Raw genomic sequence first — 20,064 nt, 5'->3', positions numbered from 1 at the left:
CATAACCAACTGCTAAAGAATCAATGACCAACTGATGAAATGTGAAATGTCGCTGTGAAAAAATAACTAATAAAATCACAAAAGCATGTGTAGTTAAATAGGCAAACGTGTTGCCTAAAGGTGAGTCAAGTAGGGAATAGACTTTGACAAATAGACTCACGTGGGGCTGTCGGGAGAAAGACTTTTAAAAGATTAATGGGGGATAGCTGTAATGGTTTACTAAAAAAAAGGTCAAGTGAAATATGTTTTTTTCTTTTTGTTTTTTGTTTTGTTTTGTTTTTTAAAAGGACAAATAACAGAAGAACAAGAAGAGAGAGAGAGAGAGTAGGGCTTAGAAGTTCGGCCTAATCCACTCCATCAACCACTTTCAGACTGCCGGACTTAGACAGGTGATTGATGATTTTTTTTTTTTTTTGGGTTTTGAAATTATTGAGATAAATTTGGAGTGGTTATTTTGAATGTGTTCATCACTTCTTCTCCACTTTGGTGCCTTTTGTGGTTTGGAAAGGAAATTGGGGTAGCATTAGCAATTTGCGGGATGTGAAAGAGTCCAGGAAAAAAATTAAAATAACTTCTTAATCTGTTAGTAAACTAATCTATATAATAAATAATGGTTGAAAAGTTTGACTTTTTGTTAACATTTTCTCATTATACCATGTGGTTACATAAATTAATACAACATGTACATTTAAAAACACCGAAACATTATATTTTTTAGTTTAAAGGAATAAGATAAACGTTCCAGTGATAGTTTCACTTTTCAAAACCGTTGTGTTTAGTCACCTGTGGTAAATTAGAGACACAATATTCTGTCTCTAGAACAGTAGTTACAAAATATCAATCAAACATTGCCTTCTAGCAGTCTACAAATTTTGCCAAACTCAAGTTGCATCCTTTGGTGTTTACATGGGCAGTTACAAAAACTGCTGTTTCTTCTCATTCTTTTACCTCTTTCTGTAACCTTTTTTCAATAAAAGGGAATCCTCTTTCCATAAGGACCGTAACTTACTTACTGCAAAAACTCCAAAAAAAAATTATGGAAACAAGTTTTGGCTTATTTGGAATAAGAATTATTCAAGAAGCAAATATTACGTCAGTTACCCCAAATGTTTCCCTTCTCTCATGTTTTATTTTTTAATCAAATGTCTTCTTCATTTGCTATTGCTTGATTAATGCATATGATTAACACATAAACAAAACTAATCCTAAAGTATCCTAAACAACGAATAATTCTTTTTTATAGGTATCAGCTCTCTTCAGCACTTCCTTAGTCAACATTTTCAAATGAAAGATCTAGGCACTCTCAACTATTTTCTTGGGCTTGAGGTTATCTCATCCTCTGATGGATACTATCTTCCCCAAGCTAAATATGCTTTTGATCTTCTCTCTAAAGTCGGTATCACAAACAACAAGATTGTTTCCACTCCCTTGGAATACAATGTCAAACTCACACCTTAGATGTTAAACCTATATCAGATGCTACTCGTTATTTTTAGTTGATTGGTAGTCGGATCTATCTCATTGTCACTCGCCTAGATATTTCACATGTTGTGAGTATGGTTAGTAAGTTCATGGATGCCCCTCATTTTATTCACTATGCTACCGTTTTTGGATTCTTCGATACGTCAAGGGCACACTTTATCATGGTCTTCACTACTCCTTTTGGTCTCCTCACGAGCTCCATGCTTATTTAGATGCGGATTGGGCAAGTGATCCGATTGATTGATGCTCCGTCATAGGTTTTTGTTTCTTGTTGGGTACTTCTCTTGTCTCATGGCATAGTAAGAAGTAGGATGTGGTTTCCCGTTCCAATACCGAGGCTGAGTATTGTGTCCTTGCTGACACCACTTGTGAGCTTGTCTGGTTTCGATGGCTCTTGGTTGACATGGATGCTTCATAGTCCACTGCCACTCCTCTTTATTGTGATAATCGTAATGCTATCTACATTGCTCATAATGATGTCTTTCATAAATGCACCAAGCATATTGAGATCAACTACCACATCACTCTCTAACATCTCAATAAAGACAATCTCTAGTTATTCTCCATCTCCTTTGCCGACCAACCTGCTGATATCTTCACCAAAACTCACCTGTCTGGTTGTCTTCAAGATCTTATATCCAAACTCTAGTTGGCTTCCTTCTTGCCACCTTGAGTTTGAGGGGGGTGTTAGTATATAGCTTTGTCTAGTCTAGCCCATTGGGCTTAGCCTAGTATACTATACTTGTAGTATACTCATATTACTTATACTTCACAAATACTTAGCTTATATAAGGTTCTATATTGTACAGTGTTGTCTACACAAAATATACATTAACACTATTAACGCGGTTTTAATTAGTTCATACATACACAATGTTCACTTGGCTGGGCGTTGGCAAATGGATTGTATCATCTTAATATTACTTTGTTTGCTAATAGTAATGTATACCAGTTGGTGATGTCACTTATTTTAATGTGAGTTGGTGATTCTTCTTCTACTTATAATGATGTTTGTTTACGCGTGGATGATCCCTGTACATAAAATAAAAAGGATGATTAGCATGAGATTTAATTTAGAACATAAATATATTTTACTACTTAGGAACCCTTGCATATTTGATAATGAATTATTAGCTATCGTATGTGGTCCACTAAATATTAGAACTAGTAGATGAATGGAATATTTTGTTGTATTCATAGATGATTTTTCTTGTTATAGAAAAATATATTTAATGTGTACAAATCTGAAGCTTTGAAAATTTTCAAGATTACAAAGTCGGAGTTGAAAATGAGCTAGGAAGAAATATTAAGATATTACAATCAGACTGTAGGGAGATTAATTAGAAGATTTATTAAAAGGCAATGGGATAATATATCAACTTACTGTACACAGTACTAGAACAAAATAGCTGAAAGGTATAATAAAGCCCTATTAGACATTTTATGGTCACTATTTAAAGCCCAATATTTATTTCAAAAACATCTTGATAACCATAGCCACTTGACCAAAATATCAAAAGTGGATGCATTAGTTTTGATAAAATAAAACAAAACAAAAAGATACTATATAATGGCAAGCAATTTTATATCTTTAACCAAAGATGCATTAGTACAATTTTTTTTTTAAGAAGTAAATTAAGAAAGTTGTTAGGTTCTAAAAGTTTAGAACAATTGGAAAATCGTGAACACAAACTTGTCTAGATATAGATCTTAGAGTCTATAGGTATTATTAGACAATACTCAAGGTGATTCAAGTCAAGATTCAAGAACATACAAGCTGTAGGAAGAAGATTTCATAATCTGTTTGGTTCGATTGATTAAAAGACAGACTCGATCGATCGAAAGTCGTATCTACAGAATTTTAATTAAACCCAAACAGCAATTCAAGCCCATTAAGGATTAGGGTTTCTAATCTACTTCTCTCAATACATAAAGGAAACCCTAAACACGTTTTTATGAGGCTTTTTAGAAAGAAAAAAGTGTGTCTCTTTTGTATTTAGGGTTTTGTTCCTAAAAAACTCTCTCATGTCTTATACCGATGTTATTACTTGAAGAATATTAAGATCTGGTATTGTAGAAGTTGCTGCTTTCTCTAATCATCAAAGGTGCTGATGATCTAAACCTTCAAGGGTGGTCTTGGAGTCACAAATAGGAGAGTTTGTGTTGCTAAACCTTTGAGTGGGATCTCAAAGTCATGAACGTGAGTGTTTGTGTTTTGCAAAGGCCAAAGAAAGAAGGAGTCTGTGGTCTCGGAGCTTGCACGTGATCGTATCAGTAAGTTTCTATTGGTGGGTAGCAATAGGATGTTAGTGGTCTAAGTCCTATTGTAAAACTTCGATTTTTTCATAGTGGATTCAGGTTTACTTTGAGGATAGCTAGGTTAAATCCTCCTAAATTTTTTACCAGTGTGGTTTCCTGGGTCATCATATCATTGTGTTATTTATATTTCCGTTGCTATGCATGATATGATTGTTTGATTGTGATAACCTAGATCTGGAATTTGGACTAAATAATAACTTGGCTAATTAACTAGGTTAGTCCAATTGTGTTTTAAGAGGTCTAAAAACGAACAAAAGTGTTATAGGAAAAAAAAAGGGGGGGGGGGGGGGCTAAAAATTCTTCTAGCTATAAGTATCGTAGCAAGTTGCAGCATTGTCGTACACTTGATTCATATCTGCCACATTGAGAATGTCCATGAGAGTCTATTTGAAAGAACTTAGATATTATATGTAAATAATCAAACGCAAGTTTATGCTCCATTATTAAATAATGAAGTTCAAACATAAAATGTAATCTTGATTAAGCTCGTGAGGGATTTGATTTGAGTGTGTGTGTGCACACACTTGCGTGCGTGTGTATATAAAATATATTTATCTTTACTTGCAATTTGATGTATAGGTTTGTAAATAAGTTTATAGTCCAATCATAGTAAAAACTATATATAATTTAAAAGAATATTATATATGATTTCTAATAATAGTACCAACTTGGTGAATCTAATATTTATAAGTGCAAAACTGAAAATTAATTTTTTAATTAACTTATTATATAATATATGATCTCACTTTTAATCTAATTATTAATCATTAGCATAGATGGGCTAAGGGGGAACATTTTTTAATCATAATATTTTCTTTATATGAGAAAAGAGCAATTTTATCAACTTAATCGTGAACAAGATTGAGCTTGTTCAACAAAAAATAGACCAAATATGAACATGTAATCTAGTTGGGTGAAGAACTGAAACTCATGCTTGTGATTGAAATATAATTAAAATGAAGAAATTTAGAATTTTTTAACATTTGGCTCAGTGGAACTTGATTACAAGCTTAGAGCAACCACATCAGTTCATGCATTTTACACATCCATTTTTACACTAAAAACCTACTTTTTCTATTTTACACCTTCACTTTTACAAAATACCCACATCAGTTCATCTATTTTAACACCTCATTTATTAAAATAATCGATATTCTCAATTTTTTTATTATTTCCTCAAACCTGCGCGCGTTCTCTCATTTACTTGATAAAGCTCTCTCTCTCTCTCTCTCTCTACCTTGTACCAAACCCGTTTTCTTTCTCATTTTTACCTGATAAAGCTCTCTCTCTCTCTCTCTCTCTTTGAACCCAACCCATTTTTCTCTCATTTTTTCTGTTAAAGCTCTCTCTCGCTCTTTCTCTCTCTCTGTGAACCCATTTTCTTTCTCATCTATCTGATAAAGCTCTCTCTCTCTCTCTCTCTCTCTCTCTCTCTCTGTGAACCATTTTTCTTTCTCATTTTTTCTGTTAAAGCTCTCTCTCTCTCTCTGAATCAACTCTGCCTCTCGGTCTACACCGATCCACAGCTCCGATCCACAACTCCCTAGCTCCGATCATCTCTATACCGATCTCCCTAGCTCCGATCCACAAGCATCGATCAATTATTGTATTTTCCTAGCTCCGATCAGGCAAGACCCATACCCACGAGCTCCGATCAAGCGAGACCCACGAGCTCCGATCGTTCCGATAAGCACCGATCTGTCTCTTTTTTGTTTTTCCGTTTGGGTTTGTTTGTTTTTCCGTTTGGGTTTTTTTTTTTTTTTTTTTTTTTTTTTTTTTTTTCCGTTTGGGTTTGTTTGTTTTTCTGTTGAGGTCGTTGTGCATGGAGAAGAGAGAGAAAAATTGGTGCGAACGGAAATTAATAAAAAACTAAGTACACATGCTACAGTGTCCGTGTAAATTTACACGGGTACTGTAGCTCGTTGAAAATTTTAGATGATTATGCATAATTTTAGCTAGACTGATGTAGTATGTTTTTTGCTTTAAAATGTGTAAAAACGGTCAAAATGTGTATTTTACACATTTATACACAGTTATGCAAGAGCCGATGTGAATGCTCTTACAACCCTAGTTGCAGGCATCATTGTTAAATTTATAACTATGACATCATATTTGACTATTACCGATGTAGCAAAATTTGCACTACTGATTATTAAAGGTCACATCAATGAATTAAAAATTTACTTTTCATAGTTTCGTAATTGATTATGATCATGCTTCGAATCTTGTTCTAAATAAAAGATAAATTATTAAACGTAGGAATTATATTATAAACAATAGTTACGTAATTACCTAGACAACAATAGAGCTGTTTTTTTTTTTTTTTTTGCTAGGTAATTGTTTATGCAGATGCAGAGGCTCGAACCCCTGAGCTGAAGGTCACTAAGGGGACCGGGTACCACTTGGGCCAAGAGGCCCAGTGGTGACAACAATAGAGCTGTATTGCTGAAGCAAAATGTAAAGATATTTCTACATGTTTGCATATTTATCCATGCACAATGGTGACTAAACCTTTAGGCCACTTAGGCAATTGCCTCAGCCCCAATAGAAAAATGCCCTTTATTAACCAATATTATATTATATCAAATTGATATTATAGTTTAGCAATAAATAAATAAATCAAGACCCCTCAACTTTTTTTTTTTTTTAAGAGGGAGTTTCAATCTATGGTATTTGCTTTTGATGAAAGCTCTTTATTATCAGACCAAGACACCAATCAGTTTTTGGTGTAGGCAGGGATTGAACTCCAGATCTTTTATACAACCATCAGAGACTTTACCAGTTAAGCTAACTGAAACCCACTAAAAACCCCTCAACTTGATTAGCCTCGAAAACTAGTTAATTGGTATTAATTAAAGGTCCACAAATAGTAATCAACACAAAATTATTATTTTTTAAATATCATCTTTTACTTCTTCTTTTTTAGAAAGATCTTTTACTTTATTTTTTTACCATCAGAAGTTAAATAAATATTATTTAGTTAATATTTGAATATTAAAAATTAAAAAAAAAAAAAAAGAGGCTCAACTCTAAGTCGTCGTCTTAGGACTCAACATACATTGAGCTGTCCTTATCTATGCATGCATGTTTATGTGCTTTGAATAGAGAGAAAGAATTGGAGTCTAAAGTTTGAAATTTCATACCATTTCCAAATTGGATTCCCAGCGACTCTGCACAACCAAGAGCGCAATTATGAAAGATGTTAGAGCCTTAGAGGTAGGAGAAAGACATCATTTCATCATTGGGTCATGTTAACGGATGTCCTTAGGGAAATTATTAATAAATCAAATAAGAAAGTTTTGACACCACTTTCATGAGAAATATAAAAAGCTATCTACAATATTTATTGTTTTATTATTTTCTCAATAAAATATATTTAAAAATATCTCTTAAACCAATGCCCTTAGAGTATTGGTTAACATTTCCCTTCATCATTTTAAAAGAACATATCATGAACTAGCCTCTGAGCACGTGCTCACGCACGTGCTTAGAGGCTCTTCTATTTTCTTCTTTTTTTGAATAAAAGTTAATAATTTGCATCTATTATAATTTAAAAATATATATTTTTATTTTTCAAACAAATAAAAAAGATAAACTTTGGAGATAAGCAGTAAATATAATTTCTTTTTTGACGTTAAAGGAAAATATTCTAAATTTTAGGAATTCTCTTTTTGAATTCAAAATGAAATTTGTTATTGGATATTTATGACCTTATTTCTAAATGAAGTTACCCTTTATTAATGAGAGTATTTTTAAACCACATAAAAATCCAATTGAAAAATGAGAATTCTCTTATATATAGTAAAGATAAATTCTCTTTGCATTGTTGCCGTTGCTTGTATAGTTAGATATGCCACTGCAAATTACGAAGATAGTAAGAGCACCGTCTGAGGGGAAACACTGTGTGTCATGAGAGATGAGACAGTGTAGATGGAGAGTGGAAATGAGGAGTACCTGCTTGAACAACAACTAAATCTATCAAAATATGCATTATTATTATTATTATTATTTTCGCAACTCTCCGCCAATAATTTCCATCCATGGTTATCTTTACTCTATAGAACTTATGAAGTTCAATAATGCAAAACCAAAAATGTATATATAGGATCTAAATCGATTATCTCACATGAAATAAATGGTTATTTAAAACATATTGTATGTCAATTATGAAAAATGATTTGTTTTTACAAAGAGATTTTACTTGGATGAACTTTTTAGATAATCTGAAATGGTGACTTTGGTAAACTATGGTGGCTCTTAATGCCCCCCCCCCCCCCCCCTTTTTCTATCTTAAAAAAAAAAAAATTACTTTAAATTAAGTATTTTGTTTATGAATAGTTTAGCTTCAACTCAAGAAAATGCTCATTTATATTTTTTTATTTATTAAATGAGTCTAGCTTGTTATAAACAAATAAAAGCTTAGCTCAAGTCTAAGTTTAAACTCAAATATTAAACAAGTCAGGCTTAAACATAATAATGTGCTCGTGAACATGAGCTTAATTTAAATTATATATATATTATATGTTTATAACTTTATATGTATAAATATTAAAATATACTAATATGAGATGGAATTAAATTGTTTAAATTTGGAAATAAGTTCGTAAGAGATCAAATTATTATTTGTAACTTAATAACACACATATATATATATATTATTTTGTAGTAAAATTATATACAATTTTTAACAATTCAAGGTTATTAAATCTAATTTTACAGCTTCATAAACTAATATCATCCTATCTTATTAGCTAAAATAATATAATTTCAATTATAATTTATACATTTTTAAATGACTAAAAATTTAGTTGTAAAATGTAGTAGCTAATGAACAAATTCAAGAAGCTTGTTCAGTAAGAAATGAACAAAGGTTAAACATGTAATTTCATTTGGGAATTAGCTTGAGCTCAACTTGTACTTAATATAAAATTAGATATATATTTTTTTTGAAGAATTCCAGTGTGTATTATTAAGGGAGGTTGTTCAAATCAATCTGGATTACAAGTAAAAGTTTTGGTGGAATATCTTCCATCTAAACAAACATGGCTGGGGGGGTTGGAGAATTGCTCTTCTAGAGAGTGAATGAGCAACCTCATTACATTGCATACGAACATGTGACACATTAAAAACAAAGAAATGCGATGCCAGGGAAAAAAAATATCGTTGACAGTATGGCCGAGAGGTGCTAATGAGCTGCTATTATTCTTCAAAATCTTGATCAGTATTTCTGAGTCTCCCTCCAAAACAATACGATCAAATCCCAGTTCCAGTGCTAACTCAAGTGCCCGTCTTGCAGCTAAAGCTTCCACTTCAATCACTGTACTAGGGGCTAACTGGATAAGTTGTGATAGAGAAGCCATCACCAACCCCTCTTGGTTACGTATCACAACACCCAGTCCTGCTTTCTTTTTCTGCTCAAAGGTGGCCCCGTGGAATGTTGATCTTGTAAAATGGAGAGTTTGGAGGAGTCCACTGACAGACATGCCGTTTCTGAGGAGGTGAAACCGGGACTGAGCTGGAACTAAAATCCAGCCGCTGTTGCTTTGCTCGTTCCAGCACTTGATCTAATTGGGAGGTTTGCTTTCCCAGTCGACGATTCCATAGTGTCCATTAGACGGCCAAAAATAATTCTGGGTCCAGTTTTTAGCACAGATGAATCCCATAATGTCTACAAAGCTATTACTTTGTCTAAGACTAGGAGTGCCTTGGTTCCACATTGGGATTATTCCTCTCCAAATTTTTCCTGAGTTGGGCATCGATAGAGAGCATGAACAATATCTTCCACACACAGTTTGCAGTTCTCACACAACCCATCAGTAATAACCGGGCGTTTAACTAAACTAGTGATAGCAGAGATATCACAAATTTTATTACACATAATATTTAAATTGAAGTTCCACCAATAAATAAACTTTAAACATTTATTTATTAGGTAGTCAAAACCTTCCAACTATATTTAATATCATATCAATTTATAAATTTTGTGTAGTAAAATTTGTAATAACTTTATCATTTTTTAAAATTAAATAAACAATCTTCAATTTTGAATTTTAATCCGTTCCACTTCCGTCCTAGATAAACGATGAACTAACTTATGGTTTTGACCCTTTATTTTGGTTTTGGTTTTTCTTTTTTATTTTTGAATTATTGGTTTGACTTGATATTATATTATTGTTTGTCTGTATATAGAATACCAATCTCGCAGGCGGGGTGTTATAGTGTGCATTTAAAAGTGGATGAAAAATTAAAATAATTTTACTGTTTAGTTTATTTTTGTTACTATTTATAGTCCCATTGCACTTGTTGGCACTATTCATGGACCTCACTATACTATTTCAACTAACTTTTACCTTTATCTACAATATTTTCAGTTATAATTTTTCAATTTCAGCAAAATAAGCAGTATCCAAACACACCTATAAGGAAAAGTAGAATCTTTTTTTTTTAGGGGGAAGGCTAGTTGACTACGTTTATTTTTAATTTTTCTTTTCTGCTCTAACTCTTTTTTTTTTTTTTAGAGACGAAAAACAGTGGTACACAAACAAAAGGGGATTTTTCTTTTCTAATATTAAGTTCACTTCACCAACTGAATTGCTTTCCGGAAGCTGCAGTTGACTTGATCTGTTTTTGTGGGCTCTGTGTTTATTATTTTTATTTTTTGTGGCCATTGTGCCTTTCTTTTGGCATTTAAGTCTTTTTAGAAGATTACAATTTTTTTTTATATTATATTATTTTAGAATTTTATAATTGAGAAAAAGATATTTCAACTCTAAACATTCACGTTAGAAAAAATATCAATTAAACTACAAGTCTCTTGAATCTTGACCCTTTGATTTGTATTTAAAGAAATAATACTTGCATTCATCATATATTGTTAGAAGCTTCAATCCATATCAAGGTTATGGTCAATATCGTTACTATCATCAATAAAAAAGCTCTAATTTTATATCGGTACTAATAATGTCTTAAAAACTTTCAAAATGTGCTTTGCATAAGGCAAACAAAACATAACAAAGTCTACATAATACCTCATTTATTTAGAAAATAGAATAGAAAAGAAAATCATAAGAATAATTCATAAATAGGCAAAAAAAAAGCCAAAATTTTGATCAAAATTTTCCTTGGTATAATCACATGGGCCGCTTTTTTTATAATCACATGGGCTCATCGAGGCCCATAAAATATATATTATATTCGGCCCAACGAACTGGCCCACGAGCTCTTATCAAAATACAAACAAATATCCAATCATCCCCGACCTTTTTACCTCTCAAATTTTTAGGGTTTTGCAGAACCTCTCTCTCTCTCTCTCTCTCTCTCTGTAACTCACTCTCTCAAAGTCTTCAACATGAGCAGATCGGGCCAGCCTCCGGATCTCAAGAAGTAAACCTCTCTATCTCACTCTCTCTCTCATCTGCAATTTGCTCTAGGGTTTCTCTTTCAATTTCATTGTTTTTACAATCTAGATTCTAATTTTTTTTTCGTTGTTTTTTTCAGATACATGGACAAGAAGCTCCAGAGTACGTTTCTTTTTGCTCTCCATGAATTCTCTGCCTCGTATTTCTTTTATTTTTTTATTTTTTTCAATCTCGCGGTTTTGTTCTCATTGATTTTGTTGCAAAATTTAGGCAAGGAAAAGATAAATGTATATCTTCAATGTACATTTTGAAGTTTGAAAATTTTGATCTTACATCTTGAAGTTCCCTTCCGTTAGCAAAAGCAAGCCTTCCGTCAATGGACTCGCCTACATAGCCATCAAGTGATACATTGGCAACCAAGACACACCCTTAAAGTTTGAGGTTGGTTATATTTTACATCCTGAAACATGAAATTTTGGAGATTTAAACCTTGAAGTTCCCCTTTGTTAGCAAAAGCAACCCCTCCGTTAGTGGACTCACCTAAATGATTGTCAAGTACACGTTGGCAATTGAGACACATTCCAACCGTTTGACGTGTAATTTGTTTTTGCCAAGTCAGCCTCCCGGATGCCGTTTCACCTCTAGCGAATTTCACAACCATACCCCCATTGAACAACAATGTTTTGTTGAGAAAAAAAATCATAAACTTGATGTCACTCCATTGAACAATGTTGTTTGCCAAAAAAAAAAAACCCAAACCTGTTACGAATTTTTTGAACCCCCATAAACCCTTGTTGTTCTCAGCTCTAAGCTTTGTCTCTCCATCTGTAACGGCTCCAACTTGACGATGAGAGATCAAGTCCAAGGAGACCAGATTGACAGTGATTACTTTTCTAACAAGTCTATCTCGGCTACCAACATGTCACTTAATGATGCAGGTGAGTGTGAGTCAACTAACGAAGTAGATACTTTTGCTAACAGAGGGGAAATTTCAGGGTGTAAAATATAAATTTTCAAACATTAAGGTGTAAAATTCAAATAACAAAAAACTTTAAAGGTTTACTTTGTAATTTACAAAAAAATAATAATAATTGTAAGACAACTGGAGTGTGTTTCAGCAACATGTCACTTAATTAATAGCCATGTAGGTGAGTCCAAAAAAAGATGCTACTTTTGCTAATGAAGAACAACTTAGGGTGTAAAATCCAATTTTTCAAACTTTAATTTTGTGACTTCCTCGAATTGAGAAGAGCTCAACGATGATTATTCAACTTCCTTGAAGTTTAGGTATAGAAGAGTGAAAGGGCATTGTGGCATAGTGACCCTTGCGATCTCAACATGAACAAGGGAATCCTAGAGAAGAGAATTGGTCATCATGATAAGTTATGATGACCTTGTAGCAATCTCAAAGCTATTAAATATGTTTTTTTTTTTAAATAAAATTAAGAAAATTATTTATAAATGTTGAACATTAGCTCTGATGCTATATTAAATATATTAAAATAGATACAAAAGATAAGATGAAGAATAAAATAGAAAACACAAGAATATGAGGGTTACGTGATTCAATTTAACGGCCTACGTCCATTGAAAAAAACCATATATATGGGCTACATCTTTATTATATCAGAGTTTAGTACAAATAATGTGTTACAATATATAATAGACTAAATCTTATGATTAATAGACTTTTAGTACAAGTAGGAGATTTAACTTATACACAAAGTAAGATTAGGTTTGAACCTATACTACTAAGCTAATATACTCTAACAATAAAAATAGGTTTAAAAAAAAAATTGAAATAAAATCAATTGTGAATATTTTTTATTTATTTATAAAATAAAATGACTAAAAGCATATATAACCTTGGTAATCTTTTTTCTTTATTCTCCAAAGGGGTTTTTTTTTTTTTTTTGGGATCATACTAACAAAACAAGCCACCCATCTTTGATTTTATTCTTTTCAGAGTAAAAGAAAAAGAGAGAGGAAAAAAAAATGAAAGGTATTCGTGTGATATATTGCAGCTGTGTTGTTTCTCTCCGTTTACATTTTGCTGTTAAAATATAAAAATAAAAAACACACACGCACAAAAATCAAAAGCACTAGAACATATATTATGTTCAATGCTTTTTCTTCTCCAAAAAAATGAGAAAAGATATGTCAGCAAATTAGGCCAATTCGTTGTCAGAAAATAGAAGTAACTTACTAACAAGATAATTCGAGAACAATTAATTACTTATTCAATTGCTTCCCTCATGCTGCAATTGACTTCTGGTCTGTTTTGTTGGTTATATGCTTTTTTAATTGGCCTTGGTGTCTTCCTTAATTCTATACGTTAAGTAACAACTCTTTTTCTTTGAAGGATGACATTCTTTATTTGAATTTAATCTATAAACTGTAGTCAACCATTGTGACGAAAATGACAAAATATGGACATCTTAGATTCTACTAGAAAATAGGTTAGGATATAGGGAGTGAGTCATATGATCACATCATATCGACTTGTTCTTTGTTTTATTTTATTTTTTTATTTTTTCTGGGGCTCCTCCGAAAAAAAAAAAAAAAACAGGAAAGCATATTATGCTCAAAGTTTCTTCTACTCCAAAAACTGAAACATGTTATGTCAGAACAATAGAACCAATTTGTAGCGGGTAATATGAAGAAAATCACCAACAGGATCATCAAAAGACTAACAATATTACTTGAAAAAATCACAAGGCAAATTTTTTTTTTTTTTCTCTCTTTTTCTTTTTTCTTTCGGCTATCTTCAAAAATGAATTTAATTATTGTAGTTTCTCAGTTATCATGTACAAGATAGGAAATCAAGTTGCTAAATTAATTGTTCGATATAACTTACCAAAAAAAGCTTGTAAATACAAAACCATTACAGATGGCTCAACACCTAAAGAATCTATCCAAAAGTTTTGGTGTATACACAAACAACTAAAATGATTTCAGTATTCAAATCCCTACCATTCTTCATGACATCAATCTCGTCGAGCCGCCAAGGGAGTCACCTCAGCAAGCGGAGTTGAAAGAGGAGTTGGAATTGGTGAGTTTCGACATATGGGGCACGAAGGGTGCATTCGTAACCACGGGTCGACACACTTGAGATGAAAGATATGAGCACAATCAGGTAACATCCTCAACATTTCAGTGTCTTTGTAGTCACCCAAACATATTGAACAACAAGAAGCAATTGAGTCACCCTTTTGGAGCTTGGCCTGGGAGTAAAGGAGCTTTGGATAGCTGTGAACTGTGGCTTCGTCTAGGCCTTGTTCCATGTTGCTTAAGCCTTGGTCTGTGATGATTGTGGTTGTGTTGACCCTTTGATGAGATGGGTTGGCAGGTGGAGATGGCATACGCATCAGGGTGCAGCAATAGGAAACTAAGGTAGTGATTATGGTAAACATAAGAACACCAAGGGAGAGAAGCACGCCATAACCAAACCCATCCATTTTTTATTATGAACGGTTTGCGTTAGGTTGTGAAGTTGTTGAGGGAAGTCATATGAGAGAGAGAGAGAGAGAGAGCTTCCAAGTTCAAGAATTTACCATCTGGTTATTGTCTGTAACCCCATCTAAAGATTATGACGAGTGTTTTTTTCCCCATTTTCCGAAAGGAGAAATTAAGGGAAAAGAAATTGCACAAGTTAAGTAGACTCTAGCTTTCTGAAGGGATATGGTAAAAGAAAAGTGCGGCAGGAACTAGTCATTTAAGGAATCATTTTTCTGAGATGAATTAAAAGACAAAGAACTTCATAACCTTTGAAAAGGTCTACTACAAATACTTTCATATAAATCTTACAACGAAAAAAAAAAGTTTTTTCTCAACACAAAAAAAAAAAAAAAAAAAAAATGATTTTGACAAATAAACTAAGTTAATCCATATAAGCCATAAAAACCAACTATTTTTTTTTTTTCTATAGAGATAAAATAGTATCTTCAAAACATGTAACTTTAAGATTATTTTCTTTTTATTATCAGACCAAAACATTAATTAGATTATGATATAGGAAGTTGAATCTCAAATATTTTATTCGACAACAAAAAACTTTACTAATTGAGCCAATTGAAATCCACACCAACAACTTAATTACATTCTCTAGAGAATTTATCATGAGATATCGATTAATATTGCACAAAATGACATTAACAATCCTTGATCACTTATCAGGTTAGTTATTTTGCAAGGTTATTTATGGCAAATTTTAAATCAACTTCTATATACTTTTCTCATTTTCGGGAAATGGCCTCTAAATAGCACCACACAAGATTGTGCTTTTCTCATTCACATAAACTTGTGAATGAAAGAAGCTAAAAGAAAAAATAAACAACACAAACACACGAGAGATGAACACAAAAAATTACATTGCTCAGCGGTAGCCTACGAGTAGTGTCGTAAAGAAAACTGTACTAAAAAAATTAAATAGATTACAATAGTGGAACAAAGTTATTCAAACAAAACCAGAGTCTGAATACATTCGTGGATTGCTTCCTCACACGTGACATTAGCTCACAGCAAGACCAAGTAAATTTTATTCAAGTAATTCTCTCTCTCTCTCTCTCTCTCTCTCTCTCTCTCTCTCTCTCTCTATATATATATATATACACAAACTAGTCACTAATCCGTGCAATACATGAGAATAGTTATTGGATGAGTGTCAAGTGGGAAAAAAAGTCATTATTTTTTCGTTGGATTAGTAAGCAAAAATGAATGGAAAAAAAAAAAAATATATATATATATATATATATATTGAAAGAGATAGCACAAAGTTTTATTAATTAGGTAAAAAAACAAAATGTTGTTTTATTTATTAGTCTGTTGTGGAAAGAAATCAGACTCGGCTGAACAATAGATATAATTGATGTAATCGCTTAAGGCTTCCAAATAAAAAAATGTCCCACTTGTAAATATATATATATATATATATATATATATATATGTAATATTTATCTATATATTTTAATTACAAAAAATTTAAAAACTTTTATTAGTCAATAAAATGTATTAAAAAGGCCTATTGTATTTTAAAATACCGAAGACTAAAAAGGGAAAAAAAATTAAATTATATTTTTTTAATTTGTTTGATTGATACTTTGATGGGACAATACGATTGTCTTGCTTGCACAGCCCATAGCACTGTTGACTGCATAGTGCACACGGCACTACACAGTCTGCCCATGGATTCACATCAGGTGCAATACCCTAGTTGACTGCATAGTGCACACGGCACTACACAGTCTGCCCATGGATTCACATCAGGTGCAATACCTAGGGTATTGCACCTGGTGCAATACCTAATCAATGGCTGAGATTGAAAGATTGAAAAAGTAACTTTCAATCTCAGCCATTAAATAAAATATATTTAAAAAGAGTAAAAATGTTAAAGTTAAAAAGTTAAAAAAGTTAAAAAATTTGTGAGGGAAGTGGAGGTATTGCACTAGGTGCAATACCCTAGGTATTGCACCTGATGTGAATCCGTCTGGCCACAGGCCACAGCACTGCACATGAGCCCATCCTGATTTGCACAGCCATAAGCCCATAGTTCACACTTCACTGCTAGCCCCCACATGGCCACACACTAACCTACCCACACTCACACTCACACTCACACTCAATATATACGCACACACCCACTGCATCTTTTTTTTTTTTTTTTTTAATGCAAACTTTTACTTTATCAATTATTAGAAGTTATTACACTAATAAATAATTTGATGTATATTATATAAACTCATTTGTATTATAGTGATATTAATTAATAAAATTTATATCAACTCATCTGCAAAAAAAAAATTTTCAAAATTAAAATTAATAAAATATTATATAAAGTCTATTATGTCACAAAAAAGATTAAGTGGATTAGTCATATTATCAATTGAAAAAGAAATGTTAAAAGAACTTAAATACAAAAACTTAATTAGTAATTTTACATCTCAAAAAAGCAAGAAAAATAGATTTTAAATAAAAAAAATTCAATAAATATTATTTAATTCATATTTAAATATAAAAAAGGATCCACTTAAAATTTTTGCCTAAAACCTCCAAAGTTGTTGAGCCAGCCCTGGAAGGAATAAGAGACAAAATGTTACATCTCTAGTTCAATTTGTGTTGTGTGTATATATATACATATATATATATATATATATGAAAGATAGTTTGTAATATATATACCAAAAGGTGCCTACTGAAAGCATGGACAGCTCTACTTAGAGTTCAAGATGGTCACAGGACTACTCTAACCTGGTAAAAATAATAATTATTATGTATAAATTTTAAAAATTTATGATTTTTTCTCCTTAAAAAAACTTTGTAACCACCCTAAATTTTTTTTAGGTCCAACATAATTAAATTTTAGACAATATTTGGCAACAAGCTTGGTTGTAGACTAAGGCTACAACTTTAATCAATATTTTTTTATTTTGAATTTTAACAAATCCATCATTTAATTACATTTTCTTATTATATCTATCATACTTGCAAAAGTTCAAAAAGAGAAAAGATCAATATTTATGTCGTCAATCAAATGTTTAAATTTTAAGTTTTTGAAGTTTAAAATTATACATAAAAAAATAAGTTTAGGGATCGAATAGTAAATAACGTCTGATTAGCATGAAATTTGACCCATGTATTTTAAGAACATAGAGAACATGCAATATAGCTATTAGATTTTCAAAATATGTAGCAATGTTAATTTGTTTAATGAGAGTTGTAGTATTAGGCTACAACTAAGTTTGTAGCCAAATTTTGACCTTAAAATTTGGTCCCCTTTACAATATATTAGGTCCTTACAAATAAAATAAAATAAAAAATCCAAGAAAAATTTTATTTAACTAAACTTTTGAAGAAATGTAACTTGCAACATTGATAATAAAACTATCATGTTTTGATTTCAAAATAAGAAAATTCGTAGAAGGAAATCGTAAGACTTTATGTGTTTGCATGTGTGTGTTTTTTCAATATGTGAAGTTCTCTTTTTATTAGATTTTGTATAATTTAAATTTCTTAATGATCACTCTCAAAAAAATTCTGAAAGCCGCCACTGATTGAATTGTCATAACCCTTTATATTATATTATATTATATTATATATATATATATATATATATATATAAGGTTATGTGCTTATTAAACGAAAATGTGTCTATTGACCGAAAATGTGCCTACTAAATGAAAAAAGTATTTATTGACAAAAAATGTGTCTATTGAAGGGTCATAATCTTTTGAGTATAAATAGTGGTTCATATTCATTTGGTAAATTCTTCTCAACTTCTTCTCTTTCATCTTTCTTAGAAATACAAAAAACCTATGGGTCTTCTCTAAAATTGCTTTTTGTAGAACCCAATCATCTAATGATCTTTCCAAATTTTTTGCATCCACTAATCTATTTGTATAATACCCATAAAGTAAGGGGGAAAATCTCTTAGAATTGATTTTTCTTCTTTAATTATAAGGAAATTTTATTGGGAAAAAAAAGGAATACTTTATGTGCAAAGAACACAAAGAAGTCTAAAGAATTACAATTCATAATCATGTAGAACCCAATCATCAAATGATCTTTCCAAATTTTTTTGCATCCACTAATGTACGTAATTGTATAATACTCATAAAGTTAAAAGGGAAATCTCTTAGAATTGTGGTTTTTTTTTTTTTTAAATAATTATAAGCACATTTTATTGGAGAAGAAAAGGACTACTTCATGTGCAAAGAACACAAAGAAGTCTAAAGAATTACAATACGTAATCATGTACAGAAGTAATCATGTTGTGTTCATGCTTGATGCCAAAAGTTGGGCGCTTCCTTAGGCAAGGTTGTGCTTTTAGATATGTTTATGATGAATTTGTTTTACTTATTTTTTGTGGAGAACATTGTGGCATTGTTATAAAATGGATATGGAGCAGAAGACAGAAATAATGGTTACTATTTGCAGAACACGTTTTTTTTCCTCGTACTTTCTCTACCGTGCTGAAAGATGAAAAAAAAAATAGGGAAATCGAAAAAGCACAAATGTTTGTATTTTTAAATATATAGATGCTATAAATTTATGTAGCCATAGGAAGTAATAAGTAGTGGACAACAAAAAGTCAAATGTTTCGCTTTTATATTATACTAGTCGTTAACCTGTGCGATGCAAGAGAATAACTACTAAATGAGTTTTATATTTTAAAAAAAAAAAAAAACCATTATTTTTTAGTTGGAATAGTAAACAAAAATGCATGAATTTTTTTTTTTTAAAAAAATGATATTAAAAGAAATAGTACAAAGTTTTATTAGTTAAGCAAAAAAAATAATAATAATAATAATAATAATAATATTTTTTTATTTATTAGTTTTTTGTGAGAAGGAAAAATAAATAGAATGTTGTGTCTCTAGTTTAGTTTGTGTTATATATATATATATATATATATATATAGGTGTATATAAGAGAGGTTGTAATATATATGCCAAAAAATGTCTATTGACCAAAAATGTGTCTATTGAATAAAAATGTAACTATTGGCTGAAAATGTGCCTACCAAAAGATGTATATTGAAATGCTATAACCCTTCATATTGGATATACTAAAATGTGCCTATTGACCAAAAATGTGCCTATTGACCAAAAAGATGTTTATTGAATGAAAAAGTGTCTAATGATTGAAAATGAGCCTATTAACTGAAAATGTGTCTATTGAATGAAAAAAAAAAAATGTTTACCAAAAAATGCCTATTGAAATGTCATAACTTTTCATATTGGATACACCAAAAAGTTCATATTGACTAAAAAGGTACCTATTGGTCAAAAATGTGCTTATTGAATGAGAAGGTACCTATTAATCGAAAAATGTGTCTATTGGCTGAAAATGTGTCTATTGAATAAAAATGTGTGCCTATTGATCAAAAAGATGCTTATTGAATGAAAAT

At 31.3% G+C, this 20,064-nt stretch overlaps 1 protein-coding gene across 1 annotated transcript; it reads right to left on the bottom strand.

Annotated features, from left to right (window-relative positions):
* Positions 1 to 13,904: 13,904 nt before the first annotated feature.
* LOC115983206 (RING-H2 finger protein ATL70-like) lies at positions 13,905 to 14,670 on the bottom strand. The gene has a single exon (XM_031105849.1). It carries the CDS (start codon positions 14,615 to 14,617, stop codon positions 14,147 to 14,149), a length of 471 nt encoding a protein of 156 aa, XP_030961709.1. The 5' UTR covers positions 14,618 to 14,670; the 3' UTR covers positions 13,905 to 14,146.
* Between the last annotated feature and the right edge of the window lie 5,394 nt (positions 14,671 to 20,064).

The sequence above is a fragment of the Quercus lobata genome, chromosome 4, assembly GCF_001633185.2.
Source record: "Quercus lobata isolate SW786 chromosome 4, ValleyOak3.0 Primary Assembly, whole genome shotgun sequence".
Classification (NCBI taxonomy): domain Eukaryota; kingdom Viridiplantae; phylum Streptophyta; class Magnoliopsida; order Fagales; family Fagaceae; genus Quercus; species Quercus lobata.
Note: the sequence above shows the minus strand (reverse complement) of the source record. Positions and strands in the feature narration are given on the sequence as shown.

Excerpts from the sequence above, each read along its gene's own strand:
- LOC115983206 (XM_031105849.1), bottom strand. The coding sequence starts at position 14,617 with ATGGATGGGTTTGGTTATGGCGTGCTTCTCTCCCTTGGTGTTCTTATG.